The sequence below is a fragment of the Falco punctatus genome (genome assembly GCF_963210335.1).
Source record: "Falco punctatus genome assembly, chromosome: 2".
NCBI lineage: Eukaryota > Metazoa > Chordata > Aves > Falconiformes > Falconidae > Falco > Falco punctatus.
The window spans coordinates 3178868-3198441 of record NC_137581.1 but is presented as its reverse complement, the minus strand read 5'-3'; the positions used below and the strand labels follow the sequence as shown (position 1 = coordinate 3198441).

Here is a 19574-nt window from a genome sequence, read left to right as displayed (position 1 = left end):
GGCGCGCGCCCCCTGGCGGGCCCGCCGCGCCCCGCCCGCCGCCCATCCCCGCCCCGCCTCCGAATGCCGGTTCCGCTCCGCGGGGCGACTGGCCTGGACTGGCCGCCCCCGCGTGGGATCCCGGGCCCCGGCGGCCCGGCCCGGCCTGGCCGTCCCCCTCCCGGCGGACACGCGAGCGCGAGGGGTCCCAGGGCACGTCGCCACGGCGACGGGCAGCCTCTGCGCGGTAAGCGGAGGGGCGGGGGGAGAAGGGCGGAGCTCCCCGGGACAGGGTGCGGGGCGCCAGGGGACAACGTGCGGGGCTCCCCGGGGCAGGGTGCGAAGCTCCCGGGGACAAGGTGCGGGGTTCCCCGGGGCAGGGTGCGGGGCTCCCGGGGCGGAGGGCAGAGCCCGCTGCAGCGGCACCCCCAGGCGTTGTGCACATGCTCCGCTCCCTGTGCGGCCAGTTGGAGCGGGGCTGGCGGTGGGTGGCTGTTGGGGACACGGCTTCTCGAGGGTGGACAAGCTGTAAGCGCCGCGGCCAGACAGGCAGGGGGCCATGAGGGTGTCTGTGCTTGGAAGTGGTGGATGTTTCATCTCTTTAGGCTTTGTACTAGCAGTTGTAGAGGAGCCATAGCAGCCTGAGCTATGTAAGATGTTAGGTTCCATATTTGTCACTGCTAGTCGTAGCAAGTGATGCAAGTGTTCATCAGTTAGTCTGGATCTGATTGGAGATTTCAGATGTTTCATTCGGGAAAAAGTCTGCTCACAGACATAGGTGCTGCCAAAGATGGTTGCAATTTTGAGTGCATGGTTCCTGAGATTATGATATGTCTCTGAGGGGAGAGATGCATAGAAATTAGTAAGGCTGCTTGATTTGAATGTATCTTTCAGCGAGTCACAAGTCTGTAGTTCGGCCAATTCCATTTGGTAAATCAGATCAACAGTTTCAGTGTCAACAGAAAATGGGTTCTGGATAAGATGTATGTGCTGTACATGGAGACAAAGCTCTTTAAATCTAGTTTGAAACTCCTTTTGCAACATTTCTAGTACATCCATACATGTTTTGTTTGGGAATGCAACTGCTGGTTTTTCTGCAGACAGGTTTTGAGTTGTGGCGAGATGGCAGAAGTTTTCCTCCTTTACTTGGTTAATGAGCAGGTCTAATTTGACTTGAAACGCTTTCACATGCGAATACATATCACAGATGAGCTTCCCCTTTCCTTGAAGTTGGACATTGAAATTGTTGAGTAGCTCTGTTACATCTGTCAGAAATGCAAGGTGCCATTTCCATTCTGCATCTTTGAGCTCTGGTACTTCTTTGTTTTTAGGAAGCACAAAATCATAAACCTGTGGAAGGAAGTCATAAAATCATTTCAAAACTCTCCCTCGACTCAGCCAACAGACTTCCGTGTGGTACAGAATATCTTCATAGGCAACATTTAGCTCAGACAAATTCCTGAAACTGTCTGTGGTTTAGTGCATGAGCTCTAATGAAGTTAACACAAGAAACCACAATTTTCATGCCAGAGTCCAGCTGCAGTGATTTACAACACAGGGCTTGTTGGTGGATGATGCGGTGTATGGCTATTGGATGTGAATGGTTGCGTTTGTCCATCTCTTTGTTAATGCGTGCAACCACTCCTTTCATGGACCCCACCATGCTAGGAGCACCATCAGTTGTCACACTGAATAGTTTACCCCAGTCCAGCTCCAAATCATTCATAGTCTGGCAAACTTTCTCATAGATATCCTCTCCTATAGTTGTTCCTTTGATGCTTTTCAGTGCAGCAAGCTCCTCTGTGACTTTGAAAGAATCATTTGTCCCACGAATGAAAATTAGAAGTTGTGCAGAATCATGAACATCATTGCTTTCATCGAGTGCCAATGAGAAATAGCAAAGTTTTTTTGAGGAGTTTTGCAACTACAGATTCAAATTTTCCCCCATTTCTTCAATCCTTAGTGTAATTGTAGGTCCTGAAAGACTCACTGTACTAAATAAATCCGCCTTCTCTGGACACATCTCTTTAGCCGCAGAAAGAAGGCATTCTTTAACAAATTCTCCCTCTATGAATGCTCTGCAAGTGCACGCTATGAGCTTGGCAACTTGATCGCTTGCTCGAAGTGATGATATATTGAGCTGCTTTTGCTTCACAAAAGTATTTTGCTGCGTTGTCAATCCATGTTTTATTCTTAATATTTTATCTTTTCTTACTTGTCCAACCAAAGAATCATATTTATCTTTATGTTGAGTTTCGTAGTGTCGATGCAAATTGTATTCCTTGAACACAGGCACTGAATTCTAGGCTCTGAAACAGCTCTTTCTTTGTACTCCGTGAAAAAATAATCAGAAGTCCACTTTTCTTGGAACACCCCGCACTCGGAGTCCATTTTTCTTTTTTTTGACATGATGGTGTTCGCGCGCTTCCCACTGGTGCTGGCTTGCTTGTCCTGCCCGGGAGCTGGAGGGAGGGAGGGAGGGAGAGACGGGGGAGCCCCCCCCTCCTCAGCCCGGCCGCGCAGTCCGGACAGGGTGGCCAGAAGGGACTGAAGGGACTTTGCCGCGCCGGGGCTCTGGCGACTCGCCCGAGCTGGCTGGGCCTCGCAGTGCAGAGGCTGCCGGCTGAGCCTGCCCGGCAGAGGAGATGCCCGCGCCTCTCGCCCGCCGCGCACCGCAGAGGAGGAGGGGGAGGAGGAGGGGGAGGAGGAGAAGGAGGAGGAGGCAGGCAACGGAGGCCGGCGCGGATGAAGGGGCAGGCAGTCATCTGCGGCTTCTTGGCTTCTTGGTTCTACGGCGGGCATGTGTCTGTATATACCGGCGGGCCACACTGAGGAACCTGGGGGGCCGTATCCAGCCCATGGGCCGTAGTTTGAGGACCCCTGCTCTGTGTGTTTTGGTAAAGCATTTAGAAGAAGAATTAAATTATTTAAACTAACCCTGGTACTGAATTGGAAATTATAATTAAAAAACATACCTGCACTGTGGCAAAATACGTAGATACACTATTCATGGTGGGTGGGTGGGGTTTTTTGTTTTGAATGATTTACACAAGTGAGTAAAGTGCTTCGTATGTGAAACTATATTAGGAGTCATCTGAAAATACTGAGGAAAAATAAAATATTGTGGAGGCAATATTGAGGCAAAACCATCACTCGGATGCCTGGAAAAGGCAAGAGCACGCCTGCAGTCCAGGCGGTGAGGCTGTAAAGAGGCTGTGTAAGGACACCGGTGATGACTAATACCTTGTCCTCTCGAGACGCAGACTTGTGTGGTTTGCAGCAAAACAAAATAGCACGTCAGCACAGGATACGGATGCATTTCCACAAGTCATGACAAAACGAGTTGGTTTGCCTTTACAATTCATTTAACAAAGCCGCGGGGGTCCCGGTCCGAGCCCCGTGGTTCCCGGTCCCGGCCCGGTCTGAGCCGCAAGGGTCACTATCCCGGGGTTCCCGGTCCCAGTCTAGGTCTCAAGCCCTAGTCCCGTGAGTCCCGGTCTGAGCCCGGGGGTCCTTGTCCCGGTCCCGGTCTCGAGCCCTAGTCCCGTGAGTCCTGGTCCGAGCCTGAGGGTCTCTGTCCCGCTCCCGGTCCCGAGCCGCAGGGGTCCCGGTCCTGGGAGTCGCGGTCCTGGTCCGAGCCGCGGGGGTCCCGGTTCCGGTCGTCCATATCCTGAGCCATGGGGGTCCGGGTCCCGGTTCCAGTCCCGAGCCGCAGGGGTCCTGGTCCCAGTCCCGACCTCAGAGGTCCCGGTCCCCGCCATGGGGATCCTGGTCCCTGTCCCAGGCCACGGTGGTCCCGGTGGTCCCAGTCCCAGTGGTCCTGGTTTCGGTCCTGGCCTGAGCCGCTAGGGTCCCGGTCCTGAGCCGCGGGGGCACCAGTCCCGGCTGTCCTGGTCCCGATCCCGAGCCACGGGGGTCCCTGTCCCAAGCTGCAGTGGTCCCGGTCCCGGTGGTCCCGGTCCCGGAGGTCCTGGTTTTGGTCCCAGCCTGAAGCCGCGGGGGTGCCAGACCCAGACCCGGTCCCGAGCCGCGCGGGTCCCGGTCCCGGGGCTCCAGGTCTTGGTCTCGCTGCGAGACGCAGAGGGTCCTGTTCCTCGGAGGTCCCAGTAAGTCCTGGTCCCTGATCCGAGCCGCAGGATTCCCGGTTCTGGCGGTCCCAGTCCTGGTCCCCGTTTGTGCTGCGGGGGTCCCAGTCTTGGGCCCTGATCCGAGCTGCGGGGATCCCTGTCCCGGTCCGAGCCGTGGGGGTCTCGGTTCAAGGGGTATTGGTCCCGGGCCTGGTCCGAGCTGCGGGGGTCCGGTCCAGGATTCTTGGCCCCAGTCCCGGTCCGAGCCGTGGGGGTCCCGGTCCCAGGGGTATTGGTCCCGGTCCCAGTCCGAGCCGCGGGGGTCCCGGTCCCCAGGGTCCCGGTCCCAGTCTCTAGCCATGGGGGTTAAGGTCCCGGGGGTCCCGGTTCCGGTCTCGAACTGCTAGGGTCCTGGTCCCCGGGGTCCCGGTTCTGGTCCCGGTCCTGAGCTGCGTGGCTCCGGGGACCAGTTCGTTCCTGAGCCGCGGGGGTCACGGATCCTGAACCTCGGAGGTCCTGGGTCCCGGTGGTCCCGGTCCCCAGCCGCGGGGGTCCCGGATCCCGGTCCCTGGTCTGAGCTGCAGGGGGTCCGGTCCTGGAGCCTTGACCCCAGTCCCGGTCCGAGGCACGGGGATCCCCGTCCCAGTTCTGAGCCCCGGGGGTCCTGGTCCGGGGGTCTCGGTCCCGATCCCTGGTATGAGCCGCAGGGGTCCCGGTCCCCAGGTTCTTGATCCCGGTCCGGGTCCGAGCTGCGGGGATCCCGGTCCCGGTCCCGGTCCCGGTACAAGCCGCATTGGTCCCGGTGCCGAGGCTCCCGGACCCAGTCCTGGGTCCAAGCCGCGTGGGTCCCGGTCCTGGGCGTCGCGGTCCCGGTCGCAGCCGCGGGGGTCCCAGTCCTGGGCATCCCCTTTGCAGTCCCTGGTCCGAGCTGCGGGGGTCCGGTCCCAGGAGTCTTGGTCTCGGTCCCAGTCAGAGCCTTGGGGGTCCCGGTCCTGGGCGTCCCGTTCGCGGTCCCGGTCCTAAGCCACAGGGGTCCCGTCCCGGGGGTCCCAGTCCTGAGCTGCGGGGTTCCTGGTCCCCCGGGTCCCGGTCCCAGTCTCTAGCCGCGGGGGTCAAGGTCCCAGGGGTCCCGGTCCCGGTCTCGAACCGCTAGGGTCCTGGTCCCAGGGGTCCCGATTCTGGTCCCAGTTCTGAGCTGCGAGGGTCCCTGTCCCCGGGGTCCCGGTCTCGGTTCTGAGCCGCTGGGGCCCCAGTCCCGATCTGCGGGAGTCCTGGTCTGGGGGTCTTGGTCCCGATCCCTGGTATGAGCCGCAGGGGTCCACTCCCCAGGTTCTTGATCCCGGTCCGGGTCCGAGCCGCAGGGATCCTGGTCCCGGTCCCGGTCCCGGTCCAAGCCTCATTGTTCCCGGTGCCGAGGCTCCTGGACCCAGTCCTGGGTCCGAGCTGCGGGGGTCCGGTCCCAGGAGTCTTGGTCCCGGTCCTGGTCCGAGCCTTGGGGGTCCCGGTCCCGGGCGTCACGGTCGTGGTCCTGGTCCCAAGCCACAGGGGTCCCGGCCCGGGGGTCCTGGTCCCGGTCCTGAGCTGCGGGGGTCCCGGCCCTGGAGGTCTTGGTCGGGGTCCCTGTCCTTTACCGCGGGGATCCTGATCCTGGGGGTCCCGGTCCCGGTTCTGAGCCGCTGGGGTCCCGGTCCCGGTCCCTGGTCTGAGCCGTGGGGGTCCCGGTCCCAGGCGTCGCAGTCGCGGTCCCGGTTGGAGCCGCGGGGTTCCCGGTCCTGGGCGTCCCGTTCGCGGTCCCGGTCCCAAGCCACGGGGGTCCCTGTGCTGGTCGGAGCCGCGGGGGTCCCAGTCCCGGGCATCCGCTTTTCAGTCCCTGGTCCGAGCTGCGGGGGTCCGGTCCCAGGAGTCTTGGTCCTGGTCCCGGTCAGAGCCTTGGGGGTCCCGGTCCTGGGCATTCCCGTTCGCGGTCCCGGTCCCAAGCCACAAGGGTCCCGGCCCGGGGGTCCCGGTTCCGGTCCCGAGCTGCGGGGGTCCCGGCCCCGGAGGTCTTGGTCCCGGTCCCGGTCCAAGCCGCGTGGGTCCCGGGTCCCGGTGGTCCCAGTCCCAGTCCTGAGCTGCGAGAATCCCGGTCCCGGTCCAAGCCGCGGGGGTCCGGTCCCGGAGCCTTGGCCCTAGTCCCGGTCTGACCCGCGGGGGTCCCGGTCCCAGGGGTATTGGTCCCGGTCCTGGTCCGAGCCGCGGGGGTCTCGGTTCCGAGGGTCCTGGTCCCAGTCCCTAGCCGCGGGCGTCACCGTCTGTGGGGTCCCTGTCCCGGTCCAGGTCTCGAGTTGCGCGGGTCCCGGTGCCCGGGGCCCTGTCCTGTACCGCGGGGATCCCGATCCTGGGGGTCCCGGTCCTGGTCGTTAGCCACAGGGGTCCCGGTCCCCGGTGCCCGGGGTCCCGGTCCCGAGCGGCGGGGCTCCCGGTGCCCGGGGTCTCGGTCCCGAGCGGCGGGGCTCCCGGTGCCCGGGGTCTCGGCTCCCATCTGCGGGGGTCCCGGTTCCGGGGGTCTCGGTCCCGATCCGAGGGGTATGAGCCGCAGGGGTCCCGTCGCCGGGTTCTTGAACCCGGTCTGGGTCCGAGCAGCGGAGGTCCCGGTCGCGGTCCTGGTCGGAGCCGCGGGAGTTCCGGTCTAGGTCCCGGTCGGAGCCGCGGGGTGCTGGTCACGGTCGGAGCCTTGGGGGTCCCGGTCGCGGTCGGAGCCGCGGGCGTCCCGGTCGCGGTCCCCGTCCCGGTCGCGGTCCTGGTTGGAGCCGCGGGGGTCCCGTTCCCGGGCGTCCCGGTCGCGGTCCCGGTCGGAACGTGTCCGAGTGGGGGGGAAATTAAACCGTGGAGGGGCGCAGCCGCTCTGCACCCCGCGGTCCCCAGGTGGGGGCTTGTCGCCAGGGGCGGGGCCGTTGCAGCAGCGAACACCCGCGGGCTGCGTTTGTCCCGGGGCTGCAACGGCGCGGCAGTTCCGTACTCCCGTGCCAAGCACGCTCTGGCAACGTGCTCGGGGGACGGCAGCGGCGCCTCCTTACCGGGAGGCAGCAGCGGGCGCCGCGGCAGCACCCCGCAGGCTGCGCGGGATCGCGGTGCCGCATGCGCGTCGCCAGGGCTGCAGCACCGATCTTTGGCCGCCGGGTCGCAGCAGCAGCGCTCCCCCAACCGGGCGGGTGCAGTACCCACTTTTGGTCGCTAGATGGCAGCAGCGCCCCACCAGCCCTGTGCTGAGCACTGGCCGGGCGAGCCCTGCGCGGGGTCTCAGCCCAGTTTACGCCACCGGACCCCGGGAGTGCTCTCTGCGGCTGCGGGGTGCCCTGCGCTCTGCCCTTTGCCCACTCGCAGCCCGGGCACTCATACTCATTGCCTCCGTATGCAAAAGCACCCACGTGGCTCAAGCTGTTAAATCCTTTCCGTGTGATGCATTCCATTTTGCTGTGGGAAATAGGGGTGCATTTGCTCTGTTTGCATTTGGAAGCATCTGTTAGTAACAGCAATTTTTAATGTATATTTTTTTAAATAGGAGAGATTTTGCAGGAGTGCACTTTTTGAGTGGGAAAAAGCGAGTGGTGTGAATGTGTAGCTTAGGAAAAGCTCGTACAAGGTTTTCCCCTGCACAAGTAAGCCATTATGAGCTGTTGCACGATTTAACCTCTTGTGTTCACAGCCGCTCCCCGTGACGGGAAAGTCAGCCGTTACCGGAGTGAAGGGGTGCAGAGTACGCGGCAGCGGCGAAAGGTGGGACAAGGGAGCGGGGTCTTTCCTCCTCCTGCCTCCCTCCCTCCCCCCACCCGCCCCCCGCCCCCCGGCAGCGGGTACCCTCCGGCGAGGATTTGCTTTCCGCTGTGCCAGCCGGTCGGGGGGCAGCTCGGTTGCTCTCGGCAGCGCGTCTGTAAGCGAGTGCAGCGCTCTGCAGGCGGAGTCAGCGGCGGGCCGGGGGGGCTGTGACACCGAGCGGCAGCTGCTCTCGGCCAGCAGTTTCGCCTCGGGACCCAGCCCCCCCAGGCAGCCGCTGTGGGCACAGCCCGCACCCCCCCGCAGAGCCCCGGGGCCGGCAGGCTGAGGGGAGCCCGCGGCGGCACCGAGCCCCGGCCCCGCGCGGAACGGCAGCCCAGCCCCCGCCCGCCGCAGCTCGAACGGGCGGCTGGTGCTTCTTCTCGTGCTGGTGCTTCTCACTTTGCCCCGGTAGCCGTGCGGAGCGCACCACAGGAGCTGTGCTGCCCGCTTTCTGGGGCGAGATGCGGAACCGCTGCCTTTGCACTTGTCCGCAGCCAAAATGCTGCGTAAGCCGGGTTTTGGCTAGCTAACGACTATGAAGTCGTTCTCGAAGCAAGTGGTGGAGTCATAGTGTTACCGAAATCTCGGGATGAAGAACTTATCGACACCAATGTGATGTAGATAAGCAGACACTTCTTTATTGACGGCCGGGTGCGTGAGCGAGTCCTCTCACGATCAACGCACGCCAGGTCTCAAAATCAGACACCATATATAGAACTTATTCATACATATTCATTAAGTATTCATGCATAACCATGATATTTCCCGTAAATCATTAACATATTCTCCTCCTATATCCGATTCTGCGCAGTAGAGCTTAGAAAGGTCTAGAAATGGGTCTGGGGTACGATTTGGGTAGGTGGTATGTGAGTTGGTGGTCGCAATCTCCCCCTGCCGGAATTACCTGCTACTAAAGTGCACGGTTTCTTGGCAGGTAACCACAAGCTGTTCCAGTCGACTCTCCCCAGTTTCCATTAATCTCATATTCTGACATTTCAATACACTTTCTACATACAGAAGACTGGTCAGATACAAAGAAACCTTTCAAACCCTAAAGTTATTACCGAAGTTTCAACAATAATTCCAGCCCATTCTTCTGGCCTTGGTACAGGATGTACAGAGGGTCTCATAGCAGCTTTTACTGAGCAATTATAAGTTTCCTCAAAATATATTTTTATCCTTCTATATTTCTATTCTATAAAATAATTCTATAAAATCAAATAATCAATCAAATAAAGTCAATCAATCTTAACTTATTAACAAATCGGTAACAATAGTATACTACTGTGTGTGGGTGAGTGTCCCGCAACCCAGGGGAAAAGTGTCTGAGCTGCAGCAACAGCAAACTAGTTGTCCGATACAACAGTTGAAGGGAAAGTCTCGCGCTTCCCCTGTTCCAGCCCTGCAGTCCTGCTACTGCTTGTTGTGTTTGGTGAGCATAAGGACCGCTGAGCTGGCTGGAACTGACTGAAATAAGGACTGGTTGAGCTGACCAAAGAGCGAGTCTCCCCTAGAAAAAGACCATTACTATAGTTATACAGCAAACACCCTAAAAATCATTCTTCTTGTTTAAGTTTTATAAGAAATATATATATATATATATAAAGAAATATTTAAAGAACTGTATAGATCTGTGCTAGAAAACCTAGGACATCTACTTACAGGTAGTAGAGTAGAATTCCTCCTTACTGATTCAAAACAATCCATCCAAGACACAAGCTGAGGAAAAACTTCTGCTGTTTTTGAGTCAGTTACAGTCAGCAGCACATTGCTGGAGACAGAAGAGAAGAATGAATGTCTTCTGGAAGAATACAGTGTCCAAAAGAAATGCAAACCCAGCATCACTAAATTTGCACCCCAATCTAGAATGTTAACTGTGTCCTCAGCAGCATCAAAACAGGTTTGCAAATGCATGAAATTTGTAACTATTGCATGTATTGTTGTGATGACATAATGAAAATAAAAAGGCATGCCCAGTGACTAATGTTCACTCTGATTGAATACTTATTTCCATTGAATTTTAAACTCACTAGGTGAAAAACTTGCTCAACTTTTTTTTTTTTTCTGGAAAGGATCCCTTTAGCAAGTGTTGTGACCACTCCTTAAATGGTTTTCAGTTCATTGGTCCCCCTAAAGAGTTCTCCAGTTAAGCTCGTTCTATTATGCACGTGTGAAATATTTTTTTTCTTCCTAGCCTGAGGTTTTCTTTTAACCTAAACGTAGCTAGCTTAAATTGATATCACCTAGGCTCTTTTACCTTTATGCTACTCTTTTCCAATAGCCATGATGTTTTGTTCGCCTCTCAGATGGGAAAAGTGTGTGCTTGTAGAATGGTAGTGCATTTTTGTCCATGGGGTACAAAAACAAGGGCGTATTGGAACCACGCTGTTACAGGTCTGAATGTTAAAGCTTGATCTAAAAACAAAAGAGTTAACAGAATAGTGATTTGAATTAAAAAAAAAAAAAAAGGGAAAGGCGGGGCGGGGAGACACGGACACGACACGCACCAGAATACAGCAATATTATCCCGAAATCCTGCGTCTTTGCATCTCACGTACATTCTCATTGTTTCTTCACTCCTTTCCTGTTTGCACAGGTGAAATGGATCAGCACTTCATCTGGCAAGTTGTTTTTCTTCCCTTCCTCCTGAAGGGGAGGCAACTCCCTGCTACTCTTGGACTTCTTTGTTTCAGCAACACCTTGATGGAGCGGATAGAGATAAGGAGCATTAGATGCGGGAGCTGGAGCAGTATCAGAAGACTGAAGCCTATAAATCTTTAGCAGGAAAGCACAGGACAGACAAAAGGCAAATCACACAGACAAGGTATTGAATGGGACAAAAATATGTGCCTGGAACAACACAAGATTCCCAGCTGGTTGTGCAGACTGACGCTCGTTTACAGCCTTTGATGTAAAGGCTTGTTAAAACGTGGATGCTCATCTCAGGGAGCTCATCTGTGGGTGTGAAATAGAACATTTTTCTTCGGGCAAATCCTAGTTTCATAAATATGACATACGGCAACCTACACCAGAAATAATAATTGTCATTATTTCGTCACAGCAGTGACCAAACCATTGTTAATTGTTCTCCATTGTTCTGGTATTGCTTGTTAAAGAAAATGTGTTTTGAATTCAGAAATTTAAAGTGCTAAAGCAGCTAAGTGGCAGAACCAGGCCTCGTCCCCAGTATAGCCCTAATCCAAGGCTGGTTTAACACCCAGTCCAGTTAATCACTGGGAGAACAGAGAAACAACAGATGATCAACTTGTGCACACAGGTGCTCGCAGAAACGCAGGTGTTTCAAGAAAAAAAAATCAGTATATGTGAATAGGAATTGCTCAAAGACTAAGTGTGCTTGAAGGAGTGTGTGAGTTAAAGCTGGCAGAAAGAAGATCACGATCCGAGGAGGAACCTGGAACCGAGGCAGAGACTGGAAGCAAATAGATGAATCAACAGGGACAGGGTCAGGTGATGGATTTGCGGAATGGACAAGACCAAAGGAAACTTCTAAAAGCCTCGGGCATTGACTAATGATTTGATAAGTGTATATACGCCGTGCTGTATCCCTTTGCTCTCTGCCACTCGCTGGGGCGGTGGCCCAGCTCTGAGGGGCGATTAAAGCAAACCCAGTGGTACCCACGTCTGTGTAAATTTCTCCTTTAACACTATATGTGAAGCATATGACGGAAGTGCTGGTAATCCACCGGTGTTGTGACTGTTGACTGATGTCCCGTGTTAGAATAAATACAAGTACAATGGCTAACAGGCCTCACATGCATGAAGAACATGAGAACGGTGATGCTGGGTCAATGGGTCTGTGCTTTTCTCTGGTGCTCTCCTTGCTACCACCTAGCACTCAGCTGGCAAGCTCATGGGCACAGCCAGGACCAGTCCAGCCTCTTGTTTTCCAGGGAGCCGATCACCACACATATGGGAAACAGACAGTAGACAAGACCTAGTTCTTCATATCCTTTCCGTTGTTTTGCTAGAGAATCTAAAGTTTGATAGACCTTATTTTGTTTGTATTTACATTGGCACTTCAGTGGGTCCAGACTAAATGGCCACTCTCTACCTGACTGCTACAAAAATTGGTTTGAGCCCTCGGTTAGTAACCAGCCGTTGGTTAACTTCGTCTTTGAAATACAGCAACCTATGGTGGAATAGGAAACTGAGACAGTTAGGGACATCGGTTGTATTTACTTGAAGGAGGTGGAAAATTTTCTAGGGAAATTTTTTAATAGTGTTAGCATAAAAATCCTGTATGTGGCACATGAGCGACTGCTCTAGGCAAATGGCTTTTTAGAATTAGAAGCCATCCCTGCCTTAAGTGACGCATTTAGAAAAAGTCTCTGCGTGAATATTAAGCTCACACAGCAAAGCTGCAGCTACCTGATAGCACAGTATTTTTCCTGGTTTGGAGGATTTTTTTATTCATCTAAAACTTTCCAACGGTCGTCACTGCTAGTTTATTCCCTGTATGACAAATAAGTAGTAAATGAAGGTGTTTTCATACAATGGAACAATCTGCATGCTTGCATTTTTTTCACAGCTGTTGCAAAGATGTACTTGAAACCCTGAAGAGCTTTTGCTTTTTATACTACTGAAAACCACACTACACAGCTTTTTGCAAATTTCCAGTCTGGAGAATCGCAGAGTAATTGTTCGTTTGTTTCCGTGAAAGAAAAAAACCCCAACACATCTTCCTTTAGAGGCAATATTTTGCTGCAGATTTTAGTTCTATCTTTTCTATTTCATCTACCTCTTCTCCAGCTCAGAAAGGTCTACTTCTTTAGAAATTCTTTTCATTTGATGTGTTAGAATATCTCTGTGTAGTAGTTGAAAAGGAACTGGACCTGCCCTTTGTCTCACTAAATTCTCATTTCTATAATACATGCAGTTTTCCTTTACTTATTAAAGAAAATTACCAAATCCCATACAGCTACCTGGGATCATGGATCAATCTGAATATGCGTGGCCCAGCGCTACTTTTTGCAACTGATCTAAAATTCTGTGCCAAATTCTATCATAACCCAGGAATGGAAATAATAGGGATAACATACTTTGCATATCTTCTCTGCAGGTTGTTACGACCCGCTGCAAGTAAATAAGAAAAAATACAGGTAGTGGACATTTCTAAATAAACCTCTGACATCTGAAGAAGTCATTTTAATATCAGATTTATTCTCACCATACTTTCTGCATGGAAGACCAGAAGAATCTATGCTTTTAATACAATTTGTGCAGGAAAGCATTGGCAAAAATACTAGAGTACTTGTAATGTTTGTTCCTACACCAAACATGCTGAGGTGAGGCTTAAAAGCCCACCTGTGAATTCACATTTGCCGCAGTGCTGTTAGTAAAAGCTGTAACTATCCGTATTTTTTTGAGAATGCTTAAAATAAAACGCAACCTAACTCTCAGTTATAGAACAGTGTAGCACAGCAAAGACGTTATCATCTAATTTTTTCATTATAAGATGTGGGTGCATAACCAGGAAGAACACTAACAATTACTTCTTAGTAAACCTTTCCAGCATAAAACCATTTAGTGGGGCAGTGCAAATCAGAACATACTCTGACTTTAACACGAAAGAACACTTCTGCTGTATAGGTAGACAAAAAAATTGACTTAGTGGGATATTTTCATTCTCCCAGTGCTGTTTCCTCTCCTTTCATTGTCCGTAACCTAGCTACCCAGTGATTTTTGTGGGACGTTAGGGTTAGCATAGATGTTAGGTTAGCTTTAGATGCTTTACATGTTAGAGATGCATTCCTCGTGATTCTGCTCCACGCACAAGAAAAAGCCCGGCTTGCCTTTGCCTGGAGCGGGACTCAGTATGTTTTCAAACAGTTTTCCGCAAGGATACAAACACTGCCCCACTATCGCTCACAATGCTCTGGCCACAGCCTTAGCACAGGTCACCATTCCACCTGGCCTCACAGTGTATCGATACATCGATGGCATCCTCAGCGGGGCAGAAGGGCCAGAAAGCATTACAGATGCAATGAAAAACATCTGGGCAACACTAACCAAGTTGGGACGGGAAGTCCCAGAGTCAAAGTGCCAAGGGCCAGCACGAGAAGTTAAATTCCAAGGAGTCTGGTGGGTTGCAGGAGCTGCCTCTCTTCCACCAGACACACTGGAAAAGAAAGAATCCGGGCACAATCCATCCAGTACGCTGGAACTACAACAAGTTCAAGGGACTGTGAAGTACTGGCGTAACCATATTCCTGCCTTTTCCGTCATTGCTCGTCCCTGGTAGAATTTGTTATAAAAGGGAAAATCATGGCAGTGGACATCTCATCAGCTCTGTGGTACTGTCAAGCTCCCCTTCCTGCAGGAGCATAACAGAGCCTGGCCGCGGGCTCTCCACTCCGCTCCAGCCCCCGTTACCCCTGTCAGCACGTGCTGAGGTTGCAGGCTGCGCTGCTTAGGGAGCCGTGGCAACACACATTTAGGATGGTGAATGCCGGCCATCCTGAAAGCGACAGCTGTCTCTTACCCTAAAAAGCTTCCTGTAATACTATGCTTCTCTGAGGTCCCACTTTTCTCGAATTGCCCCCACCCCAAAGCAATTTCCCCACAGGGTCCCTAAGCAAGGCAGTGGAGGAGTGGCTCTCTCAAACTCCCTCCCAGCCCTGCCCTGGCTGAAAGAAGGCAGAAAGAAGCCTTCCAATGAGGAAAGTTCTGGCTGCAAGAGAACACAAGCTGACCAGGTCTTGGGATCCACTGACATCAACAGAAATTTAGGTGAAAACTCCCCTTTGACATGAAACTCAACTCCCAAACCAAAAAACAGTTGTGATGGGAAACTATGGTGGGGGTGGGAAATCAGCACTGAGGGCAGGAAAGCATCAGCAGGATGGGAAACCATGGAGTTGGGAAGTTGTTCTGTCATTAAAAGTCAAACCGTCACAACGCTGGCTGACCCAGGTGCTGGCATAATGATCGCCATGGAGACGGAACCCCAGAACACTGTGTGCCCCAACAAACGCCACACTGGCCAACTGCCGCGGCACAGAGCAGCACGCTCCTCGTGGTGCTCCTGCCCTCCCGGTAACCCCCAACCAGCTGTGCCGGCCAGCATCTCACCCCATCACCCCCCTTCGCTTCTGCCCACAGAGAGGTTCCCCCTCCAGCTGCCGACAGGACCAGAGGTGCCCGGCATGAGCTTCACCACCCTGACCATGCCGCCACCGGTCACTGCTGGTGTGCTGCCCTCTGTCCCAGGGCTGCTGATCACCATTCAGCCTTCCCAGCTCCACATTGTCACCCACCAGCCCGCCCTGGCAACCTGGCAGGGGGTGCAGGGGCCCCTGGGGGACTCGGGGCAGGTCGTGCAGCTGCCACACGTGCTGCAGCTCCCCAGCGGTGTGCAGCTGCCCCCTCTGCCTGCTCCTTGTCCCCCTGCCTATGGCTGGGGACAGCAAGTGGTGATGGGGACACTTGTGCCCCACCAGCCAGTGGGGCTGGGCCCATGGGACGTGGGCCAGGGGCAGCCCCTCTACCCTAGGGGCTGCACTGTGCTGAACGTCCCTGCCCATGCTGGGCCCCTGCCACCCCAACACCCTGCGGCTCAGCATCGCGTGCAGGTCTCCCCTGTGCTCCACACCCATCCTGGCAGCGCCCAGAAGCTGCTGGAGGCCTTTAACAACGATGTGGTGGCCAGTGAGGATGGCGTCCCTGCTGCCACCCCCTGCCAGCCCGCCCTGGATATGCTCTCTGGCAGAAGCAGGACCAAGCACCAAGGTGAGGTCTGCAGGGTGGCAGAGCCCATAGGGGGTGACCTGCACCAAGGAAGGCTTGCATCACCCTGGGGGTGGCTTGGCTTCGTTTGCTTTTTCAGAAGTGGTGACCACCCCGCCAAGCCCAGAGAATCTCCTGGACCTGCCCGAGCTGGGGCCAGATGCCTTCAACGAGGCCTTTCCTGAGCTGGCAGAGGACAACCTGCCGTTTCAGGATGAGCATTCGTCCGCCGTGGACAGCAGTGACCCGCTCGCCTGGCTCGACAGCATCCTGAAGCTCCCTGAAGTTCTCAGCGGCTCCTGCTTGACCACCCTCCTCAACAAGTTCCCGGAGTTCTCAGAGTAAGTGGCAAAGGGTGGCTGCTCCAAGGAGCAATTGCTGGCGGCAGGGCTGGGGGACAGCGAGGACACCGACCGTGGTGTCCCTGATGTCCCTGTCTTGACCACCACCCTCAACAGGATCCCTGACATCTTGGAGTGCATGATGGAGGGCGACTGTCCCAAGGACCAAGTGGTGGCCGCAATGCAGGAGGACACCAACCCCTCCTGGCAGAGGGTGGCAACATCCCCCTTGCTGGACACCAAAGGCAAGCAGGGTGGGCTGGCAGCGGTCTTCCCCACCCGGCTGCCAGAGAGCCCCATGGAGCCCTCTCAGGAGGGTCCTATGGACACTTCAGAGGAGAGCCCCTTGAAGGGATGCCCAGAGGGTCCCCACAAGGGTCTCCCAGAGAGTCCTCAGCAGATCCTGCTGAAGAGTCCCCTGGCCAGCCCCCCGACTGCACCCCAGCATCATCCGCCCCGCATGGCCCAGCTGGTGGAGGAGGTGCTGCAGAGGCAGCCCCGGGTCATTCTGACCCAGTTGCCACCACCACCGGGCATCTCCTCTTGCCGGGTGGTGCCCAGATCAGGCAAGGCTGCTGGCAAACAGGCCAAGCGCCCCCCATCGGCTGACACCCTCGGGATGCCAGAGATGTCCCCATGGGGCAGCATGCCACCCAAGAAGAGGAAGAAGATGGTGGTGTGCCCGGTGGCAAAAAGCTCCAAAACCCTCTGGGAGGGGAAGCCACACAGGGATGCCACGGCAGTGGGCTGTAGTGGGGAGCAGGGGGGCAGCAGCAAGCAGAGGGCATCCAATAGCGACTATGTGCCCACCAAGCGAGCCAGAACCCTGAGGAACACCAGGAGACAAGGTGCTCCACGCTGCCCCAGTCGCCGTTGATATATTGATAGAGAAGGTGTGGAGCACAGATCCCTCTGACGTGTGACCTGCACCTGCCCACTGCAGCCCCGGCCCTCTACCAGATCTGTCTGTCTTAATTCATTAAAGGTTTGATGTTCCTTGCACAGTGCCTCTGCCTGTGGTCATTCGCGCAGCGGGAGATGAGGGTTAATGCAGCCCCTGCCACATGCAGAGACCTGACGCTCCACCTTCCCCTCTGGCTCCACCTTCCCCTCTGTCGAGGTGACACCTCCACCGAGCTGACCCACTCTCTAAAGTATTTACAAATGAAGGGACTTCTCATCAAGGGAGGCAGCCTTGGCAGGGGTGATAAACAAAGACCAGGCAGTGAAAAGAGCACCGTTATCTAAGTTGCGCAGGAAGAAGACTTCCAATGGGGAAAGTTCTGGCTGCAAGAGAACACAAGCTGATCGGGTCTTGGGATCCACTGACATCAACAGGAAATGAGTTTAAAATAGGACAAAGATAATGGTGGCAGTGGGAGATGGTGACCTCTAACTGAAATAGTTCTGCCCCAAAGAGGCCAAAATCCCACTTGGGGAGCATGCGTAGTCCGTAAAACACTTCAGCAGTGCTACTGCGGATGCGTACGCGTTTGCATTAGAAGCGAGAAACCAGTCACCAAACCTGTGTATGACACATGACCATGCAACGTGTGGCGCTCTGAGAAAGGCCCCGAACCCCTTCTCAGTGTTCCAATTGGACCTAAAAACTTTGCACGCACTTTTTAACCGCTGCCCCCGAAGCGATTTCCCCACAGGGTCAGTAAGCAAGGGGGTGGCGGAGTGGCTCTCTCAGACCCCCTGCCAGCCCTGCCCTGGGCGCCGGTGCCTCCGGCCCTGCCCCAGCAGACGTTGCTGCGCTGATGGAGGGGCTCCCTCCCTCTCCACTGCATTTGCAAAGGGAGTGGCTGGCCCACCCTTTGCTGCCCACGCAGCCAGCCCTCACCTTTAGCTGCTGTCATTCCCAGGGGCGCCGGCTCTCTCCCAGCACCCTCACACCTTCTCCCTGCGACACTGCGAGAGAAGCGTTCGCCAGGCACACGGGTGCCGTCACTGCCCTGCGCAGCTGGGCACCCCCAGAGTGGCACTGCCTGACTGCCTCCCTCACCAAGCACCTCCACCTCCACAGTCTCAAGCTCCATCCCTTTAGACGGAAAGGGGGTCACTTTATTTCAAAGTAACCGTTCCTCATGAGGAACACAGTCTCTTCAGGAGGCAAAATACTTCAATAGCACTTAGAAACAAAGCTGGGGTATCTGGGGGGCCACCTCATCACTACTCCAAACAATGTGTCCTTTGTGGAGAAAAACTGAAGAGCTAGACAGTTTCCAGAGGACAGCAAAACCTGACCTGCTGAGAGCTTAGGACAGTGCACGTCATGTTCTTCTTCACACTTGGTGCACGTTTGACAAGCTGCGAGATGATGGTAAATTACTTCCTTCAGAGAGGACAGCAAGACACTGTTGCCAACTCAGCTTAGGGTTTTTTGGCTTTTTTTCTCTGGTTGGCTAAGCAAAGAAACGGAGGCAGTTTCAAAGTGCGCAGAAGCACAGCTGCAGACATAATTCCTGCTGTCACGCAGGCAGGAGGAGTGAACTTCATCCCTTTGGGTCCTTTTGAGAACACCAAGCACCCAGATTGTGCTGAAGGATGCTTTGTACATAGGGGACCCTCGGAGAGAAGCAGACACGTCCAGTTTTATTCCCTGGGAAAGTGCCCTGACACTGTCCTGCCTCTCAGGTGGCGTAGGACAATTAAAATACAGGAACTTATTAGTAAGCATGGGCTAATTCCTGGCCCACTGTGATGCTAACAGTAGCCCACAAATCTCTCAACTAGTTTTGCTCAGCCTGTATTTATGACAGTTACATTGCTCTATGTTGTGGGGGAAAGCAGGTGACACAGCTTGCCCCCTTGATGCACAGGGCTGCGTTTCAAAGGACTACGACAATCCCAGAAGAGCACAGCATAGAACAGCTTATACGTAATTAAGTATCACATCACAAAACATACTGCATGCATCTATCCATGAAAATGGGGTTTATGTAGGCACATGCAAAATGGGTCTCCTGCTCAAACCCCAGCAAATCCTGATTTTAAAAAATCATATACTGAAATGTAAGACGACATACCTTTGGGTTTGTTGCTAAATCCCCATGTCAATGTAATTCCTTCACTGCCATCTGAAATCGTTCAGCTTAAGGCACTTTCCACATCAAGCAAAGAAAGCTCAACTCAGAAGGGAAAGATCCTTCTTGATGGGACGCATCATCTGTGACAACCAGACACCCTCCCTCTCATTGAAACATAGCAGCCGAGTTAAAAGCAGGTTTTAAATTCCAAGTGGAGAGGTGCAAAGTTTGAAAACTACAGGACATTCTCTTCCTAGCACAAAATAATCAACTTTTTCCCACTTCTCTGCAAACCTTAACCCCAGTGTTTTGTGTTTTTCACACTGCAGCACAGAAAGCCAGTACCCACAGCTGCACAAGGACTTCCAGTGCCAGTGTGCAAAGTATTGAGGAGTCTGGGCTCAGTCTTGGCAGTACAGGAGTGATCCACCTCAAATGCACTGCACAGTCTGCACCTGGGGGTATCACAGGTCAATAGTTAATCACTGCTTTTCCTCCCAGTAACAAGAGAAAAAAAGAAAATCTCCTTACATCCACGGCTCTTCTTTACAGGCTAGAGGCTTATGGAAGTGATGACCCATTTCACCCAACATTCAAGACACCTTTTGAACAAT

General features: G+C 54.5%; 1 protein-coding gene across 1 annotated transcript; it reads left to right on the top strand.

The window, feature by feature from the left end:
• Positions 1-46: 46 nt before the first annotated feature.
• LOC308059221 (uncharacterized protein) lies at positions 47-16452 on the top strand. The gene is made up of 2 exons (XM_080376211.1): positions 47-226; positions 10438-16452. The coding sequence occupies exon 2, from the start codon at positions 14714-14716 to the stop codon at positions 15770-15772; it is 1059 nt and encodes a 352-aa protein (XP_080232337.1). The 5' UTR covers positions 47-226; positions 10438-14713; the 3' UTR covers positions 15773-16452.
• Positions 16453-19574: the final 3122 nt, after the last annotated feature.

Bases quoted from the DNA above. Each gene is read 5' to 3' on its own strand.
- LOC308059221 (XM_080376211.1), top strand. From the start codon at position 14,714: ATGGAGTTGGGAAGTTGTTCTGTCATTAAAAGTCAAACCGTCACAACG.